Consider the following 19,751-nt stretch of genomic DNA (forward strand, 5'->3'; position numbering starts at 1 on the left):
CATCCAGAAAACAAAATCTATCCCCTTCCTACCCTACATCTCCTTGGTCCTGTATCTCCACACACAGCCCCTCATGAAATGCGATAATCTTTCCTAAAATCTGCCCAAGCACTAGTATCGCTGCTTAAGGTGGAATGCAAACTAATACACATATAACCTGCATCCCTGCTGTCTTCCCTTTAACTCCTGCTGTCCTTCCCCCATTGTCCTGCAGTTCCATGTCCACAGTGATGGAAAGATTACTCCAAGCCAGGATAGCCCCTCATCTCCTTCACTTTTGACCCTAACTTGACCTTTTCAGCATTTCATACTCCTACCAGACTTCTCATGCTCCTCTTTCTTTAAGTGTGTTCCTATTAAAGCCACCATATTATATCCCCCTTTAAATATAATGGACAATCCTTTGCCTTTTAACTAGGTTTGTGAGGCCATTAATATTCCACATTCCCACCTGATCCTTTAATCCTGTCCAGTCATTATTATCCAGTTTCAACACTTGCTTCTTTTCTGTCTCCATTAACTCTCCCATCATCTGCGATCTCTCAGCCATGCATATCCTTGCACTTTATCCTTATTTCCTGTACCACCATCTCTCTCTTCCTCACTGTCCTCAACTTACATTTTACATTTACATCAACACACACACACACACACACACACACACACACACACACACACACACACACACACACACACACACACACATATACACACACACACACACACACACACACACACACACACACACACACACACACACACACACACACACACACACACACACACACACACACACATACACACACACACACACACACACACACATTATATTTATTTTACATTGACAGTTCCGTACATACTATAACATTGCAAATATAGCATTACAACAATGAACAATTTCTTAATATAAGGCAGAAGAGTCATAAAAATGAACAAAAAAGTTATCAGAATAACTTTTTCTGCGGTTTACCAGTCCTACTTTGCTTCTATGGTGTAATCTGTTGCAATGACCCCATGAATCTGATATAGTGAGAACGTCATGCCTTTCCAGATATTTAAACAGCACTATTCTGTCTCCCAAAGAGTCCTTTTCCAGCCATACTGCAATATATGGCATATCCAACCCCCACTTTCCCTTCAGTCATAATATTTGGGGCTTTCACCATACACATCTTTGTTGATTTTACCATGCTGTTACCTCTCATGTGTTATCCAATCAGTCTTTCACACACATAGACTAACATTATGAGGGTAAAGAAAGCAGGGCACTTACAGTTTTCCACATATGATGGTATTCTTACTCAATATGGTCCAATTCCCATCTTCAGGGATAGTCTACCACATCAACATCTAGAAGCTCAAGACACTGTTATTAGCTAGCTGACATCTGTTTCCTTTCCTGCAATAAGTAGACCAAATCAGCCATTACACAACATTATTTCATGGAGCTCTGAAGTCACCTGTGAAAAACTCAGTCAGCTTTAGTACAATTACACCAACCTTTGCAACAACAATGCCAACAGAATATAGTCCATCACACTCAGTCCCTCCATGTAACTCCTATCGCTGCATCCTCTGCTTTAATCCTGATCCACTAATAGGAAAGAAGGAAAAACAAAATTATGGAAACACACAACATAAACAGCATAGTCGTCAAACCATATATTCCTCAGACCATACAGTCCTCAGACCATATTGTGATTCCTCAGACCATACAGTCCTCAGACCATATTGTGATTCCTCAGACCATACAGTCCTCAGACCATATTGTGATTCCTCAGACCATACAGTCCTCAGACCATATTGTGATTCCTCAGACCATACAGTCCTCAGACCATATTGTGATTCCTCAGACCATACAGTCCTCAGACCATATTGTGATTCCTCAGACCATACAGTCCTCAGACCATAGATTCCTTTCATCCCATTATTACATGGCTGCTCACTTGAGTTTTACTCTGTTATAGAGTCCCACTGCACACCTTCTCGCTGCTCTCTTACCTCTTTTATCAAGTCCACCTTCTCCTTGAGTACTTGCCTTTTCCTAAAGAGAGGGAAGGGGTCTAGTCTTCCCCATATTCCCCTCACTTGTTCATGCTGAGATTCTTCACCTCCCCTTTCCTCCATCTTGGCACTTGTTCCTTCTCTCAGCAAGTTGTTGCACTTCTGCAGGAACGATAATGCTTCCACAGGATCCTTAGTGGTTCTCAAGGCACTAAGAAAGAAAATTCTTATTTGTGCTGGATATAGCATTCTCTATTGCAATCCTTTATGTCTGCATTGTTTCATCACTGGAATAAAGGCAGCTCTCATCTGCCTTGTCTTAAGAGAACAACCTTGCTCCACAAATACCAAATGGTATCTTTAATCCTCAACACCTTTACTTGTTTCCGGGGACAGGACCTTTTCTTTCAAGGCAAATGTCTGAAACCTCACAGTGATTGATCTGGCTCTTCTAACCCTCCAGTACTCTGTCACCATGGAGTGCTGTCTGACAGCTCTCTCAGCAGGTAGCATACCACTCAGGCTCTGAATTACCGATGTAGTCATATGCAAGGCAGTCTCCACCTCATCCAGTCACTTTTCATTACCTTGTATGTAGTCTCTCAGCCACTGTTGCATATCCTTTATTTTGAGCAAATTGTGGGCAATGAGATCCCTTGCTTTTCTATTGGCTGCTGGTTTACATCACTGGCCCCTTTGTCCACCATATCAAATTCTTCCCCTGACGTCTTACACTGGCTTTTCACTCCACTGAGCAATCCCCTTTCTCCTAACCTTACTACTGCATAGCAGCATTCACTCCACTCCCTCCATTTTTCTCATTGGTATTTCATCTTTTTAGCTAATTTTTTTTCAGCTCAATGGATCACAGAAATCACTATTTTTCCACTGCTGGTAGAGAGAGTAGAGATGGGACTCTTAATTAGTGTGGGAGCACCATACAGGAAGTTCCAGAACCACTTCCTGTGTGCAAAGAGAAGCCATAGCAGCAATGACTATGTATAAGCAATACCATTCACCTGGTACAACTTCTTCATATCCGTCCAAATTATTTCTAATTCTCTATTGCAGAAATGTGTGCAGCTATCACACTTTCAGCTTAATGTACTTTTACCCAAATGTGCATTAATCTGAATAGGCTGTCAGTAATGTCAATTAATTAATTTGGTATTCTGGTAGTCAACCAAATGTAATGTGTGTGTGTGTGTGTGTGTGTGTGTGTGTGTGTGTGTGTGTACTACATATATATATATATATATATATATATATATATATATATATATATATATATATATATATATTTGTTGTTTGTCTTTCAGCTTTTCCCAGTTAGGGGTCGCCACAGCGGAACTCCAGTACGCTAATGATTGGCAGTAGATTTTTACGTGCTGGCTTGCCGGGCCTAACGCACAACCTTCAAAGAAGGAATGCCAATTCACACATATCGCCACACAGTAGACGCTCTAACTGAGAATCGAATGGGCAACGTCGAGGCGACAACGCTACCGCAGCACCACCACTGCATATATATATATATATATGGTTCTACCTGACATAGTCGAAACCACACAACACCGACAACCACATCACCGACACCACATATTCGACAGTCCATAAACACGAAACCACACATAACCGACAACGAAATAACCGACGGTACACAAACACGAAACCCCATACACTGCACACACCACAATAACAATTAAAAACAAAACACATCCCCATTCCACAAACCACACACACAACACAAGCACACCAAAATCCTTACAAGCCCACACTAAACCTTACCTAACCCTAAGGTCCGTCACTATCGCACACTTACCTACCGCTCCTAACCCTAACTCACTTAACCCGCCCTATCGCTCCTAACCCTAACTCACTTAACCCACCCCTATCGCTCCCTAACCCTAACTCACTTAACCCACCCCTATCGCTCCTAACCCTAACTCACTTAACCCACCCCTATCGCTCCCTAACCCTAACTCACTTAACCCACCCCTATCCCCACAGACCGTCAATCTCCACACTTACCTGCCTCGCACCCTAACGTCCGTCACTACCGCATACTCACACAGCCTTTCCCCATGTCGGCATCCTCGGCGTTGGTGTTGTCATCCGTCGTGTCGGTCTTCTGCATTGTCGATGTTCTGCCACTCGCGATTCGCGTCGGTCTTCTTCACTTTCGATCTTCTGGAGCTCCGGATTCCGATGTCGGTCTTCTGCGCTGTCGGCGAAGTCAGGTAGAACCATATATATATATATATATATATATATATATATATATATATATATATATATATATATATATATATATATTTATATGAATAGATAGATATAAACACACACACACACACACACACACACACACACACACACACACACACACACACTCACACACACACACACAAATAAATAAACTTTCTATATTTACGGGTCTACTTCTGTAGACCAAAAGGACACTTTACTGAAACTGAAATCAATGAAACCAATCTGCCGAAACTACGGTAACATGAAACTACACACTGACAAATGACAGAAACCTGAACAAGGAACTATGCTCACGTTTCCGGACCTTACCTTTTCCACACTGTAGTGCGATCTCAGAGTTGGTATATAAAATTTGCAAAGGGTGCAGGGGGCTTGGTCCCCTGCAAAAACTTCAATAAAGGTAAGTTTTTAACTTTAAGTTTTGAAATGTGTAGAGTATCAGTAAGATGCTTAATATGTGACATTCGCTATTTCATTGTTCGTCAGTGTGTAGTTACATGTAACTGTAGTTTTAGCAGATTGGTGTCATTGATTTTAGTTTTGGTAAAGTGTCCTTTCAATCTACAGAAGTAGACCCATATATATATATATATATATATATATATATATATATATATATATATATGTATGTATGTATATGTATATATGGATATACAGATAGATATACATGTAAATATTGTGTATGTATGTGTGTGTGTGTGTGTGTGTGTGTGTGTGTGTGTGTGTGTGTGAGTGTGTATTTTGTTGTTATTGTTGTTACATCTATTTTTAGCTGTCCTAAACTGTTTTCTGTCTTCATTTAGACAGCTAATCACTGATGGAGGGGTACGCATGTCTATAGCTACTGCATCAATCCATCACTTTGCAAGGCTTCTTCTTTTATGTTGACCTTCGACTTAGCCAACCAGAATGTCTTTTTATAATTATTGTTTTCTTCACATGGTATATCTGAAGTCATGTAAGGTGAGATTACATGGATTACGTAAGTTTTATCTCTTCCAGAACTGTTTGGTTTGCTTAAGAGCAGACCATGGTATGCACAGTATTTTATGACAACAACATAATTCAAAGGCATCAGTTTTCTTCCGGTCTTCTTTCTTCTTTGTCCAACTCTCATTTCCATTGAAAGTTAATGAAATTACCATAGACTGGACAAGCTGAGTCTTTGTAGGCAAAGCTATGCCTCTGTACTTGAGGATGTTATCTCAAGTCTTTCTAGTCATTCTATCAAGGGCATTTCATCGCTGGATTTTTTTGTCATTTCATTGCTGATTATTGATCCAAGCAGGCTGAAGTTGTCTGTTTCAATTTCTTTTCATCTAGAAAAGAGTGCATTGCATTTACCAGCTGTCAGGATCTTTGTCCTCTTCATGTTCAGGTGGAAACCCATTTGAGACTATGTCATTAAATCATGATAAACAGATATTTCATATTGTCATCTTTCAGACATCAGCATAAGAAACATAGTAGATAATGCTTCCTCCAGGTTTTCTATATCAATTTTCTTCATAGATTCCTACTTCTCTGACAGTTTGTTTTGTGTACAAACAGGTTTGGGAAAATGATCTTAGTTGTTCACCTTTACAGATTCTTATTCATTCTGTTACTTCTTGTTCAGTTTGAACTGTTTTCTTTATCAATGTAAGGACCGTGCAGACAGATTATCAGATGTTCTGGTTTACACGTGCTTTTCTATGTAGCCTGAGTTTCTCATGATGTACACTATCAAAGGCCTTGCTTTAATCAGTGAAACGTTTGGATAACCCTTTGATATTCTTTAACATTTTCTAAGGCCATCTCACTTCTGCAATAATGTCTACTGTTCCTTGCCGTTTCATGAACCCTTCTGGCACTTCTGGCAACCCTAGTTCCAATTAAGGTTGTAATCTGCATGGAATAATCTTCATAAAAATCTTGCTAGCATGAGATCAGAATAATTGTCTGATAATGTCCACAGCCAAATCACCTTTCTTCAAGACTGGTATAAACACAGATCTTGTCAGTCACTGGGCCATGATATGCTGACTTCCAGATATTTTGGCAGAGCTTTGTTATGTGCCTGATATGGAATACACAGATACATGGACATATTATACACACACACGCACAAATTCCTTACGTGTAAATAATCTTGAGTGGGAAGTGAGGCAAGTAATTGAGGAAAGGTTGTTTGCGACCATGATTTCTGTTGTTATAGTACAGGGAACTTAACAGTAATGGGGGGAGTTTGTGTTGCTGTTATAGGAGGCGAAAGAAAGGAGAGGTAAAAATGTGTCTGTTGGCCCATGACGGTCTGACACTAGTCCAGCATTGTTGTTGTAAGGGAGGCTAGATTTTAAACAGTTTAAGCAAAAAAAAAAAAAACAGCTTTTAAGCACCAAATTAATTTCAGTGATTTGTAGGTTTGTCTTTGATTTGACTGCCCGGCAAGCCAGATATCTGAGTGGTGGAGCCACTCATCATACAGAATTCTACAAGTTATCTTGTAAAATTTATAAAATGGATGAATGAGACAGAAGGTTTGCATAACTTTACCAGTGCCATTAATTCAACTTTTTAACATTTTCCAGTATGAACATTATAGCACAATTCATATTGTACCATTGTGTCTCTGAACGTTAACAGTTGTATTTAACGTTTCTTGTTCTTTAATACCTAGGTTACAATATCCCAGTTGAACAACTTCTGCTGCTGTTCACACAGGATGGTGATCGCCTTGGCAGTGAGGAGGAGAGAAATAAAGACCCACAGAATAACAAGCAGCTGGAAGATGCTCCCAGCAGTAAGTTGACATCTACATAACTTAATTTTGCCTAAGTTTTAATTTGTGCAATGTTTTAGGAATGCAGGTACACAATAAAACAACAGAATTATAAGAAATACACACAAAAATCCAGTTAGTTAATATCTAAAAAAAAAGATGCTGATTTATTTTTATTATTTTACTAAAGTACAGGCAACAGTCATGATTTTGGAAGACTAGTAACAACCAAACTTGTGCGACAAATGAGAAAATAGGACATTACAGAGTATTTGGTAAAGTAAATAAGATATAAATGAGAATCTCCTCCCCTCCAGTTCTGGGCTTTATTCCTGTCTTGAATACTGTTTGACTTTGAGCAGGTTATTTAATATAATCTGTACACTGTAATTACCCTTGAAAACCTGGGCATTTTGTTTAGCAACTCTTACCAAAGGAGCAGGACCTTTCCCTGTCTGAGGCTTTTGTTACATTAGGAGGGTGGTGCAGAAGGTGAGCCTTTCACATGTAAGGTGAAACATAGAAAGTGAAGTCAATGTACGACTTTCACTATTTGGAGGAAAACAACAGAGGTAGTTATCAGCCAAAAACTGCAAAGGCGATGAGTTAAGATGAATTAGGGGAAAGATCGGAAAAGTAGAAGATGGTCATATCTGTGAAGAACGAATAGCAGTAATGCAGGTACCAGAAGATGTTAAAGATGAGTGAAAAAATAATGAAGAATGTTATTGTGGTACAGATTATCCTGTAGATGGAAGAATGTGGACCAGAGGCAGTATGCCAGGGCAAGGTCAAAGTTGTAAAAAAATTGGCTTTAGGTGGTATGGGTCACTTAAAAGGATGTTGCCAAAAAAACAGCATGAATATTTTCCAGTGATACTGTGGGTTGAGAATCTGGCTTACTCCCACATGAAGTCAGGGAAAGCAGCAGGCTCAGAAGAAGTTGTTGCACTTATGTGACCTGTTTTGTGATCATTTCTTTGTACTTTTCTATTGTTTTCCATGTTTTAGCCAAAAAAATTATCTGTTTACATTTTTTTTTCATTTGTTCTGGGACCTTAGACTTGTAGCTTCATCTTCAGTTATGGGAAGATTGTATATTACTGCAAGATTTTTGCATTGTATGTACATTGTATTGCGCTTCTGTTTCCAGAAGTAGAATTACTTGTAAAAGCTAGCTGTTTGTATTTTGATCCCTGAATGGGGCCTTAATTTTGTAGTTCCATTTAACTTGTGGCAGAACTGTGAACTACTACCAGATGTGAGCCTCATTTAGTCATTTATTACAGCACTTTTTCTTAAGTTTTGGCAGAACTGTGAACTACTACCAGATGTGAGCCTCATTTAGTCATTTATTACAGCACCTTTTCCATAAACAGCAATGCTGGTAAATTTCTGCATAGTCTGATGCCTTAGTCTGTGGTGGGGTTGCAGTAGCATCAGTATTGAGAATTTTGCTCCAAGATGTGTGCTTTACTACTTTTACAGCTGTTTATATTACTGTTTTTTTCCTAATCTTATACTCTGCTTATCATTTACCTACTTAAAATTGCATTTCAGTGCCTTTCTGTTTACTTTGCTACTATTTTTGTCCCATTCTTTGTGTCTTCCCCAGCCACTAATGTGACATTAAGCTAAAGTTTCTAAACTTCTAACCATAGGACTAAAGCTCCAATATTGCCCTTATTTGATTGGATCCCTCTCTAGGAAGTCTGCTTCTTGCAACTTGAATTTTTCCACAACTCTTCCACGCTTTTCCTGATTTGATTTAAATGGCTGTGTCTCTGCCTTCCGCCCCTTATGGTAATCTGACTTCCAAAGTCTCCCCCTCCCCTTTTTCATTGCTATTGTTTGTTGTGTATTTTATTTAAGTACTTTTCCGAACCACTGTTTTCCATAGATCCATAATACTAAGTGCCCATCCGGCAAACCAGTAATGCTCTTGAGTAAATTCTATCTATAAAACTACCCTTAGAACTGAAAACTGTAACTTAGTGTTGTTAAAACAAAGCCATTGTGTGGAGGCAAGCTTAGAGCAGCTAGTTTGTTTGTAAATTAGGACTATCAAATCTTAGCACAGTCTAACCTAGTTTAGTGCCAAAGCCCAGAAGCCAACCAAGGAGACCTCTGTATATCCCAGTCCATAACCTACAGTAGCCCATCTAAGTACAGGTCCTGAGAACATGGATATGCAATTTCCAAATGTCTTTGTAGCCAGTTTAGCAGGTATGGGCAACCTGGGACAATGTAGCAATTGCCTTCTGTTTACAGACAGCCATTTAATCCTTAAAAAAAACACAGTATGCAAGAGCTGCACATACACAATTTTACTGGAGGCAAAAATCTTGCATACAAACAAGGCTGTCAGGAACACACACACTACATCCATCACACATAGGCTGCTGTACCTACAAGAAGTAAACCCCAAATAAACCACACTGGTAGAATTCTAACTGTAAAAGGATATATAACCATAGGTAGAAAATCATGGCTAAAATCAGGAAGACCAACTCCCATAATGATAAGAGCTTTCCAATTAAACTGAACAGGAAACTAACAGAAATAATTAAGTCCAACAAGGCCAATTACGAGGTCAAGATAGCCTCACGAGGTATAAAACAACCACAAGGCCTTCTACAGCTGTGTCTGTAACCTCAAAGGCAGTACAGAGCAGTATACTAAACTGGTGGTCAGTGGTGTCACCTTCACTGAGCAGAGTGACACAGTGAATCTGCTTGCTGACAAATTCAGGTCAAACTTCACCCCCACTCCTCCCACCCCACCCCATGAAATACCTACTAGCATATGTGACTCCCCAGCACTGGCCCAGTGATCAAGGAGCCTCAATTCTCACCACTAGCAACAACTAGCAGACGTAGACACTGGGAAGATGACAAGTACACACACAGTAAAGCGCAATTTCCCTTAAAAGCACACAGAGACCACAGTCAGTCTGGGGCTGGTTTCTCCCTCTTTCTCCAGATTCCCCGGTAAGACTCCCTACTGACACAGTTATAAGGTTGAGATCTCAGATGAGTGGCCAAGACAAAACCTCTAGCACCCTCTCTGTTCAACTAGCACTTTGTATCCCTGCCCAAGTAGCTGACAAACACACTTTGTTTGAGATTTGATTTATATACAAACACACACACACTCCTGGGAAAGGCTGGCACAGGTTTATTAGTTATGCCCCCTTCTGCCCAGACTATATGGTAGTTTCCACTGTCACCAACCACTCTTATCAGCTACTTTTAAGGCCCTTAACAAAGGGTGTCCAATCCTACTATGCAATGTTACTATTAATCCAACTGGTAGTCTGACCAAGAGCAAGGCTATTTAGGAGTGGCCTGTACAGTGTCACCAAGTACATATGCAAGGAATCTAATAGCTTAAATATATCTCACAAATATCAGCCACAATAACAAATTTAAATATATTTGATAACAAATAATAAAAGCACAAGACAATACTCAGTAAATCAACACAGTAACTTCAGAGTTCAAAATTGCAGGGAATATTTTAAAACAACATTGCAGGACAGTCTCAAATAGATATAGAAAACATCTAAGCTAATCTTTACTATATTCCTATCTGAATCTAAAAAGAGTTACTATGCCCTAGAAACTTACTTACAGAGCAAGGCAAATACAGATGTGATGAGGAATGGATGTTCTTGCTAGGTCTAAGACAAAATACAAAATCCCCAGTCTCTCTCTCTCTGGGAGAGGTCTTAAATTATTATCAAATATTACTGCTGGGTTAGCTTGGAAGACATCACTTTTTGTCACCTTACTTTAGTTCCCAACTTAAGCCCCCAGTGGCCAACATTTAACATCTCTGTGTGAAAAATACATAGCCTTCAGATGTTTGCTCACAGCTGTGCAGCTGCTAGGAAGTCATAAAGCAATAAAACACTTCTGCATCTTAAACATAGTAATTAATTATCTTTCAAGACAATACAAAAAGCTTCTAGCTCTAGACATTGTGTCTGCTTCTGCATTGAAACTGAAAGATAACATCTCTTTTTTTATCACCCAGCTATAAAGTAACTTAACCTCAACTATTCTTAAGTTTTTCAAGTTAATCTTCTATGTTCCAGCAGGGTATGCTGTGGTTACATTCTTGAAGCTCAGTACTGTACAAACCCTGTCCAACACTTACTTCTGTATAAATCATATCAATATTCACAAATGACATAGAACTATTTACAAAATTCCAGGTAGTTGGACTGGCAGCGTGACAGCATACATGCCCCATGCTACTATTAGCAAGGAGCAGGTCCTGATGGCACTCACTAAAGCCAAAAACACAACCTCAGTGGGTCCTGACAATATCTTGGGATGCCTCTCACTTTTTTAATTTCTCCATATCTTTTGGGTTTCTAATACCATTACAGGAATGGACCCCATTCCTAAGTCAAAGTACAGTTAAAGTTCATGAAATTAGTATTGTTTCAATTTTTTTTCCTCAAATATTTTTTATTTTCAATTAAAATAACATTTACATAATATTTTTAAATATCATTTTAAACAACTATATACAATGTTTATAATATCCTGACTTTCAGTTATATACACTGTATGTTATTAAATATAGAATTAACAGATCAGTTATCAGAAATACAATATTGATTACTGCAGAGTGTCCAACAAAGATATAACTTTCTTCCAAGGATTATTTACCAATGGCCTGGGATAAATTCGTAGTTCTTTGATTTTCATTTCCATTGATGCATTTGTCTTCAGTAAAGTCTAGAATTCTTCCAAGGTCAGGGGTGTATTTGAATTCCACCTTCTGGTTACGCATTTCCTAGATATAGCAAGTATTGTCCATAACAAATACATATGTGTCTTATTCAGGTAGGGACCTTCATTTACATTTAGTATAATCAATACTTTAGTTAAGGTAAATGATTCATTAAATAAAGCTTGTAAAAATGATTGATTCCATTCCAATATGATTTAATTTTATTACATTCATAAAAAATATGAATCAAGTCTGCTTTATTTGACTTTTCACACCTCCAGTAAAAAACATTTGTAGTAGTACTGATCTTTTTAATTCTATCTGGTGTTAAAAATGTTCTATGTAAGTATTTCCAGTTAAATATTTTCCAGTACTGCGTGTTAGAGGTGTAATTAACTGATAGTAATGTTAACTGCAATCATCTTTTGTTAAGAACTGCTAGTATGATGGTTTGGGAATTGTTTTATATGTTATTAACTCTTTATATAGATTTGAAATGGAATTTTTCTTTTCACAACTATTATATATAAATTCATACAGAAAATTTATTAGATTTGGAATATCTTGAAATGAGGAATTATTAATTAATCTGCATAAATCTTGAGTGTACATTAGAATGCTTTGTAAGGTTAACCAGTCCTGTGTTGGAATATTGTAAGCAGTTTTTATCATATGTATATCTAAAACATTTAATTTATTTACACATTGAAACCAGCATAAGAATCCATTTTGTTCCCAGGTTATTGTTTCCCTATATATTTTGTGAGGAAAGTTCTTAGTGATGGCAAATGGGGTTAAAAGGTCAAACCAAAGTTTTAGATCTATGTTTGCATTGATAAGGTTCCTAAATGAATTGATGTAATGATTAAGCAGTGTTGTGTTAGAAGTTTTGTTATATTATATTGTATACTTATGCATAGTATGTACCAGGGTTTGTTTGATTTGTCTATTATTAAACATTTTTTAACAGATTAAATTCATTTGTTAATATAGCTGTTGTTAATTCTTTTCAGATGGCAAAATAATTTGGGTTTATCCAGTCTATTGTAGTTTTAAGCACAGATGCTTTTATATATGTTTCTATTTCTTGGAAGTTCAATCTTCCTTGTTTCCAGGGTTTAATGTGATGAGTTAGAGCCACTCTATTCTTTCTGGGATACCATAACAATTTTATTAAACATGAGTTTATTTCTTTAAGAATGCATCTTTCAGGAATTAACTGTATTGCTAATGCTACATATAGTATTTTTTTGCAATAAGACCATTTTTATTAATTGCAGTCTTTCTTCAAAAGTTAATATAATTTTGTTCCACTTTTTTGTATATATTTTTATTGCTTCAGTAATGTTTTTATAATTTATTAATATTGTTTTGTTTATATTTTTGCATAACACTATTCCTAAATAATTTAAGTTCTTGTTTTCCTATGATGGATTTATCTGTAACTTGTAGTTCTTTTTTCTTATTTAAAAATAGAAATTTTAATTGTGATCTATTAAAGTGTAGACCTGAAATCTTATAAAATTTCTCCATTACTTCTTCTAGCTCAACTAATGACTCTCTGGAGTTTGATAGGGTTAATAAAATGTCATCAGCAAAAGCATTATTTTAGATATGTACTGGTCATAGACTTCTATTCCTTTTATTCTTGGATTATTGTGTTATTATTTCTGCAAGTATTTCTATAGCCAAAGCAAATAAAATAGGAGAAAAGTGGGCATCCTTGTTTAGTACCTTTCATTATATGGATAGACTCTGAGGTGAAAGGACCTAATTTAATGTAGGCTAAGTTAATATATGTTTTTTAGTAATAAGATGAAGGGAGGAGAAAATTCAAATAATGCTAAAGTTTTAAATAGATATTCCCAGTTGAGGGAATCAATGGCTTTTTCTATGTCTAATCAGATTACAAGTGTTTCTCTATCTTCTTTATTCACATAATCTGTAAGAGTATCCTTTTAATATTGTCATGCATGTACCTGTTATATAAAAATCCAGTTTGATCATTATTAATTATCTTTGAAAGTGGGATTTTCATTCTGTTAGGATTGACATGAATATTTTGTAATCATTATTCAGTAATGATATAGGTCTGTATGAGGTGCAAAGGTCTGATGGTTTATTATCTTTTAGAATCGGTGTTATGAGAGAATATTTTCACGCGGGTGGTATTTTTGCTTCTGACTGGACTTCTAGCAAAGTTTTATGAAAAAAAGGAGATTACTGTTGAAGGGAAGAGTTTGTAAATTTCCGTAATTATACCATCTATCCCTGGAGTTTTGTTAGATTTACTTTCTTTTATCTTGTCAACAAGTTCTTTATAGGATATAGGTTTTTGTAGGTCCAGTTTTAAGTTTTCGGGATTTTTTTATATTGATAAAGTTTGTATCTAAGTTTATTTGGTTGGTATCTAAATCTTCTTTTGTGAAGTGTTCCATATAATGGAACCGATATGCTTTAAGGATGTCTCCTATATCTGATACTTTTTTCCCTTTCTTTTCATGATATGTATACTACCAGTATTATTTGCTTTAGATTGTATTTTAATTCTTGTAAATAAGTTATGTAGATATCTGGGGGAGGTGGTTAATGAGTTTATTTTTAATTTTTCCAAGGATAGACACGTTTTGTGTGTTAGAATTTCATTATATTTTTTTATTTAATTCCTCTATTTCTTTTTTGACTTCTGGGCAATTCTGATTTTTTTAGATTTTTGAGGTCAAGAGTCTGATTTGCAAGTCTAATGATTCAGTTTCCCACTCTCTAACTTTGTTTTTGTACCAGCTAAGGGTCTTACCGAATAAATACGCTTTTTAATGAGTCCCAAGCCATGACTCTACTGATTTCTGTTGTATTATTAATTTCAAGAAATAATTGTAGTTCTGACAACATCCAGGGTCTGAATTCTTTAATTTTCGTGATATATGATGGAATTCTAGTTGAGAGGATTAGAGATTTAAACTCTATTTGGAGCTTCATTATCAGAGAGTCATGATCTGAGAAGGCGGTGGAAACTATTGAGAAGCTGAAGATTTTTGTTTGTAAATCTTGAACTACGAATAATTTGTCTTTCTGGTTTGTGTTCCAAATCTATGGTCTTTATTGGAAAATAATAAGGATTTATCATCTTTTACTTTAAAAGTGTCTATTAAATAAAATGAATCAATCCATCTTTTTAAGGATTTTGAAATAGTTGCTATGCGAAAAGACTTCTTGGTGGTTTCAGAAGCTTCTAAAGTACAATTAAAGTCTCCTCCCATTATAAGATTTCCTTTATAACTGTTGGAAATAAAATCTAGGTGTTTTTTTAACCATTCCTGCTCCAATTCCTGGAAACCAATATAAATTAGCTAAGGTCCATATTCTGTTATTAAATTTAATTATAACAATTGCTAGTAGACCTTCTTTGTCTTCATATTTATAAATAACTTTTGGAGTAGTTATATTTTTCTTCCAGAGAATTGATAGTCCTTTTGTCTTTGTTCTATAGGAGGATTGAGCTAAGACTGTATAGTCCTTAGGGTTCCAAATAAAGCTATCATTAGTCTTAAAATGCATTTCCTGGAGAAATGCTACTTGTGCCTTATTTAGATTTAAATATATTAGTAAGTTTGATCTTTTTATTTGCATTATTTAAGCCATTAGTATTTAATGATAAGAATGTTAAATCCATTTCAAGTTATTGTTGGAAGAAACTTTTTGCTTCTTTTTTTTGATTATAGTAGTTATACCATATTCTCTGATAACACTGAATGTTATTTTTATGTGTGTAAACTTGGGAGTGTAATTTAATGTTCTTTCTTCTTTAAATACAAGTAGGGTAGAATTCTGGTTAGGCTTTTAAAAAGTACTTCTATAAAACATTAATTCTAAAGGATCAAATACAAGTAAATATGAATTTCCTATTAAACGTGGAATTAAAGTCATTCTTAATCCAGTAGATAAAGATAGATCTATTGGATTATCACTCATACATTTAACCAACAATATCAATATGGAGAATTTTCTTAAAAGAGATATGGAATTCTATATTATTCTATTATTGTTCTATAGTATTTTATATATCAGGATGGAATGTTAGTGTAAACAATTATTATGTTGACTTAGAAAACATCCAATATTTAGTTACCCTTAAGAGACCCCAAACATGTCAGACGTGTCATTTTGGATAAATTAAATGCAACAGAGGAGCATACACTATATAAGCCAACAACAAATAGATTATTACTAAAATAATTTGACTAAAAGGACTCTGCAGGAGACAATGAGTGATTACCAATGAAATCTGAATTTACTGTAGGTCTACTGTCTTCCTTTACTTTCCCACTCTTCAGCTCACTAACTTCAACTTACACTTATGAAAAGACATGGCTTATCAATGGTATACTGATTCTGAGTAGAGGCACCCTACATTCTAGTGTGCAATGCTTTTACATATTTATAGATTTACAAAGCAGACTCTAAGAATGAACTATGATCACCCTGACAGTTCCCATCCTGCATAGGGCACCTCCTACTTCCAGAATGGGTAATCACATCAGGTCTAGAATGAATGTGAAGGTACCTATATGGTAACCAAGACTTACCTTAGGAAAGTATTAATCAAATAGTATTTAGAGCATCTTAGAGAGCTTTCGGGACACTTGGAATACTCTTAAGCCTCTCCTCCCTTGACCAACAACAGAGATTTCCCTTCCCTTTCTTTCCCTTGTTTTAAATCAGTACTAATAAAAGAAATTCAGCAAACATAGGTAAACAGAAATAACATTCAGTAGTCCTTCTTGTACATGACTCGCAATCCATTTAACAAGTCAGTGACTAACATCACTTTAGTAAACATTATAAAGACAAATTAGAAATAATTTCCTAGCTCTTTAAATTTTCTGATAAAGCAAAAAGTTAACAATAAGCTATTTTAACTAAAAGTATAAAGCATTTCAAATTGTCCTTGCATGTATACATTTCTACTTATATTGTAGGGTCAATAGCTGTCTTCGAAATCTGTACAATACTTCACTTCTTCAAATCATTCCTTTTTCATTTCAGGTTTTGTTTTGTCAAAACGGCAATATTTCAAGGGCACATTTAATATTTAGACTGATGTTTCAAATAAATAACTTGTCAGTTGCCAATTGAGTTAGTTTAGAATGTATGGTTAGTGCAAATATAGCATGTTACAAAAATAACATGTATTTTTTTGTGTGCTCTAGAGACTGTCATATGCAAGTGACAGATATAATGTAGCATATATAGATCAGATAGCTTATGGATTCAGGTTGTTAAAGTAAATTATGCTTATTAATCAGGCAGTTTCATTTAAATTCACAAGTAATTTGGGGACATTTCAGTTGTTTCCAGGAATGTGTAGTCCAATGTGAGTAATTGAATCCACTTTTCCTCATAAACATGTCACAATTCATTAAACAAAGCAACGTCTAACATCTGTCTAATAATCATTATAAAGACAAAGAATAGGAATTTCCTAGCTCTTCAAACTTTCTGATATTACATAATGTTGACAGTAATATATTTTAACTGGAAGACTAAAACATTTCAATACTTCCTTGTGAATATATATTTTTTACTTTTACTGTAGTGTCAAGAACTGTCTTTGAAATCCTATGCATTACTTGTTTCAAGTCATTCATTTTACAGTTCAGATTATATTTTGTCAAAATGTCAATAGCATTTCAAGGGCACATTTAATATTTAAACTGATATTTTAAATGAGTAGCAATCAGTTACTAAGTGAGTTTGTACAGAGTGTGAGGTAACTGTTGGAAAAATAATATCTTTTCATGTGCTCTGGAGACTGTCAGTTTCAAGTAACATATAAAATGTAATTTTTACAGTGCAGTCAGCTTGTGGAATCAGCATGTTAAACTGAGTAATATTTTTTAATCAAGCAGCTACATTTAAGTGCACATGTAGTTTGGGAACATATCAGTTGTGTTTCCAGGAATATGTAATCCTATGAGGATAAATCATAAAATATTACAAATAGTTCTATTATGTATTTATTTTACCTTGCTTAGGTTTTTCATTTTAATAACTAAACAACATTACTTGTTCTTATTATTTGTTATCTGTGCGGCTAAATGCACTTTGCAGGTTCACAGTGTCCTTCAAAACTGCAGCAGTTGTTTACTGTTGCTATGGCAATGCAAATAGAATGTACATTTTTCCCTCCTTTTTTTATGTATTTGTTAATCTTCTTCTTCTTCTTTCGGCTGCTCCCGTTAGGGGTCGCCACAGCAGATCAACTGTTTCCATTTCTTCCTGTCCTCTGCATCTTGCTCTGTCACACCAACCACCTGCATGTCCTCTGTTACCACATACATAAACCTTATCTTAGGCCTGCCTCTCCTGGCAGCTTCATCCTTAGCATCTTTTTCCCAATATACTCTGCATCCCTCCTCAGCACATGTCCAAACCAATGTAATCTTGCCTCTCTGGCTTTGTCTCCAAACCTTCCAACCTGGGCTGACCCTCTAATATACTTATTCCTAATCCTGTCCATCCTCGTCACACCCAGTGCAAATCTTAACATCTTCAACTCTGCCACGTCAAGCTCTGACTCCTGCCTTTTTGTCAATGCCACTGTCTCCAACCCGTTTAACATAGCTGGTCTCACTACCCTCTTGTAGACCTTCCCTTTCACTCTTACTGGTACTCGTCTGTCACAAATCACTCCTGACACTCTTCTCCACCCACTCCATCTGGCCTGTACTCTCTTCTTCACCTCTCTTTCACACTCACCATTACTCTGAACTGTTGATCCCAAGTACTTAAACTCATTGACCTTCGTCATCTCTACTCCCTGCATCCTCACCATTCCTCTATCCTCCCTCTCATTCACACACATATATTCTGTCTTAGTCCTGCTGACCTTCATTCCTCTTCTCTCTAGAGCATATCTCCACCTCTCCAGGGTCTCATCCACCTGTTCCCTACTCTCACTACAGATCATAATGTCATCTGCAAACATCATAGTCCACGGGGACTCCTGTCATGTATTTTTTAATACTAAAATGAAATAATTCAAAGGACATATGTACATGAATGGAACATTTCAGAGTTAATCACGAACATGTCCCCAATCCCAATAAGCATAAAAGTGACTATCATTAATCTAATAAATATTGTAATAACAATTAATTAAGTTCACTATTCCAGTTAGTCTACCTTAAAACTAGATTATTTTAGACTATTATTTATCTATGTATAGATAAAGCCGCAGTGGTGCAGCGGTAGCATTGTTGCCTCACAGCAAGAGGTTCTCCTGTTCGATTCTTGGCTGGAGTGCCTTCTGTGTGGAGTCTGCATGTCCTTCCCACGGTCGAGTGGCCTCAGAAAGACATGCGTGAATGGGCGTGCCTTCGTTGAAGGTTAGGCGTCGTCTGGCAACTCGGCACCATAAAAAATCTACTGCCAATCATTTGCGGACCAGAGTTCCACTGTGGCAACCCCTAACTGGGAAAAGCCGAAAAGACAAACATTTATCTATGTATAGAAAGTGAGTTATTAAATATATACAGCCTATATTAGTATAGTAAATAGGAGAGAATTTCGAAAGGGAGACAAGATGCAGTTAAAATGAATATTGAGAGAAGAGAGAAAGAAAAGAGAAAATCAAGAGAAAATACACATATACTGTGTATGTTGATTTACAGTAAACATATTTTATGTGCTATGTAACCCTCCTTCTGTGTAAGAAAAGTACCCTGTTTTACATACCTGAGGTAGTGTGAAAACTCTCATGTGCCATCTCTTTTCAAAAATATAGATAAAGATTCCAGTAGTTAGTTACCTTTGTTTTAAAATTCCAAGCAGTAAAATTGGTCCTTTAAAGTAATGTTAAAACAATTCATATCATAGTAGATGCTTTGAGTGATTTGGCTGTAACAGCACCAGTCTTTTACTTCTTCTTTTTGACGTCTGTCCAGACATTTGCTTCTTTTGTTCTCTTGAG

At 36.3% G+C, this 19,751-nt stretch overlaps 1 protein-coding gene across 1 annotated transcript in view; it reads left to right on the forward strand.

Moving 5' to 3' along the window:
- LOC122797150 (zinc finger protein 585A-like) overlaps positions 1 to 19,751 on the forward strand; it is a 132,547-nt gene that overhangs the window by 40,859 nt on the left and 71,937 nt on the right. Inside the window, exon 3 of the mRNA XM_044065956.1 lies at positions 6,932 to 7,054. Coding sequence (XP_043921891.1) covers positions 6,932 to 7,054 — 123 coding nt within the window. The remainder of the gene's footprint in view (positions 1 to 6,931; positions 7,055 to 19,751) is intronic.

The sequence above is a fragment of the Protopterus annectens genome, chromosome 3.part0, assembly GCF_019279795.1.
Source record: "Protopterus annectens isolate FY-2018-M chromosome 3.part0, PAN1.0, whole genome shotgun sequence".
Taxonomy (NCBI): domain Eukaryota; kingdom Metazoa; phylum Chordata; order Ceratodontiformes; family Protopteridae; genus Protopterus; species Protopterus annectens.